The sequence below is a fragment of the Diaphorina citri genome, unplaced genomic scaffold (assembly GCF_000475195.1).
Source record: "Diaphorina citri unplaced genomic scaffold, Diaci psyllid genome assembly version 1.1 scaffold7646, whole genome shotgun sequence".
NCBI lineage: Eukaryota > Metazoa > Arthropoda > Insecta > Hemiptera > Psyllidae > Diaphorina > Diaphorina citri.
The window spans coordinates 31,570-33,281 of record NW_007385022.1 but is presented as its reverse complement, the minus strand read 5'-3'; the positions used below and the strand labels follow the sequence as shown (position 1 = coordinate 33,281).

Genomic DNA, 1,712 nt, shown 5'->3' with positions numbered 1-1,712 from the left:
CCTAACTCAGCCTCCAGCGACATCCAGTGGACAGGGAAGACTTAGCGCGCCAGCCGGACATCCTATACAGACCTACTTCCAGAATGCAAGGAAACTATTCGTCAACAGTCTCCTCAATAGAGTCACCAACTCGATGGCCTCTGACCTCCGACGTAAAACAATACAGCAACTCCTCTACAAGGATAACTCGAAACCTTTCCTGGCGTTTGTAGGCGTGAGTCTGGCATCTGGTACAGGTATCCTTACCAAGGAAGATGAGTTTGAAGGTGTTTGCTGGGAGATACGACATGCTGTGAACAATATGTTTGATAAGCTGGTCCAAGTTGAAACTCTACCTGATGTGGATGATGTGAAGGTGGATGATATTCAGATTGGGAAGTTTATAGCGAAGGGAACCAATGCTGTTGTATACGAGGCAACGTTCAGAGGTGTAGAGTATGCATTGAAGATGATGTTCAACTATAGTGCAGCTAGTAACTCACATGCTATACTCAAGGCTATGAGTAAGGAGTTGCTACCCCTGAGGAAACCATTACGTCTGAATGAAGATATGCTTATGAATAGCGTAGAGAATCTTCCCCCTCATCCTAATGTTGTCGTCATGCACTTTGCGTTCACTGACTTTGTCCCCTCTATCCCTGATTCTAGTTTGATCTATCCGAGTGCATTACCAGCCAGGTTGAATCCTACAGGAGGATATGGAAGGAATATGAGTCTGTTTATATTGATGAAGAAATACAACACAGATCTAAGGAATTATTTGAGGGAGAGATGTGCACAGCTGAGTATGCATGAGCGAGTACTCTTGTTCACTCAATTACTCGAGGGAGTAACACATCTAAACATGCACAGAACAGCACATCGTGATCTGAAGAGTGACAATATCTTGCTTGATTGTTCAGAAGATAACACCTGTCCCCAGCTAGTCATCACAGACTTTGGTAGCAGCTATACCAACAAGAGTGGTTTATCCATGCAGTACAGTAGTGCTGATATAGAACTAGGAGGGAATGTGGCACTCATGGCACCGGAAGTGGCTCTGGCAACACCTGGTCTATTCTCATTCGTCAACTACTCCAAGTCAGATGCCTGGACTGCAGGTACTGTGGCCTATGAGATATTCGGACATGATAATCCATTCTACCAATCAGCACGCAACACAGACTACGAAGTGAATGCGTTACCGCAACTCAATACTAATGTACCGGAGGTGATGAGACGCCTTGTTGCCAAGTTGCTCGAGAATGATCCCAGTGATAGACCAAGTGCTGAACTAGCGGCAACAGTGTGTCAGTTGTATCTCTGGGCACCCAAGCATTGGTTGTATGGTGCTACACCTAGTCATAACGAGATCATGCAATGGCTTCTGACCTTGACAACCAAAGTTCTATGTACAGGCGTCAGCTATGGTGGCCATGTTAGGAGAACATTTGTAGAGTATCAGCTGATCAGCACTTTCCTCAAGCGCGCAGAGTTCCGACTTATAACCAATGCATTGCAGTATATTCAACGTGTACTCACACCCAAGCCACTGGTCTAACATCCTGCAATGAATTCTGTATACGTGAGTGTATATCTGTCTGGTCATACGACCGGGTGTACACTATAATATTATCCTATATCTACTAACTAACCGCTTTCCTTTGGTCATAGAGTTTAAAACAATCTCACTTAGCCTCTCAAAGGTAGAAAGCTTAGGAGGTACAAAATTA

At 44.6% G+C, this 1,712-nt stretch overlaps 1 protein-coding gene across 1 annotated transcript in view; it reads left to right on the top strand.

The window, feature by feature from the left end:
* Nucleotides 1-6: 6 nt before the first annotated feature.
* Nucleotides 7-1,712, top strand: part of LOC103522256 (serine/threonine-protein kinase PINK1, mitochondrial-like) — a 21,213-nt gene continuing 19,507 nt past the window's right edge. The window contains exon 1 of the mRNA XM_008487359.2: nucleotides 7-548. Coding sequence (XP_008485581.2) covers nucleotides 134-548 — 415 coding nt within the window. The 5' untranslated portion in view covers nucleotides 7-133. The remainder of the gene's footprint in view (nucleotides 549-1,712) is intronic.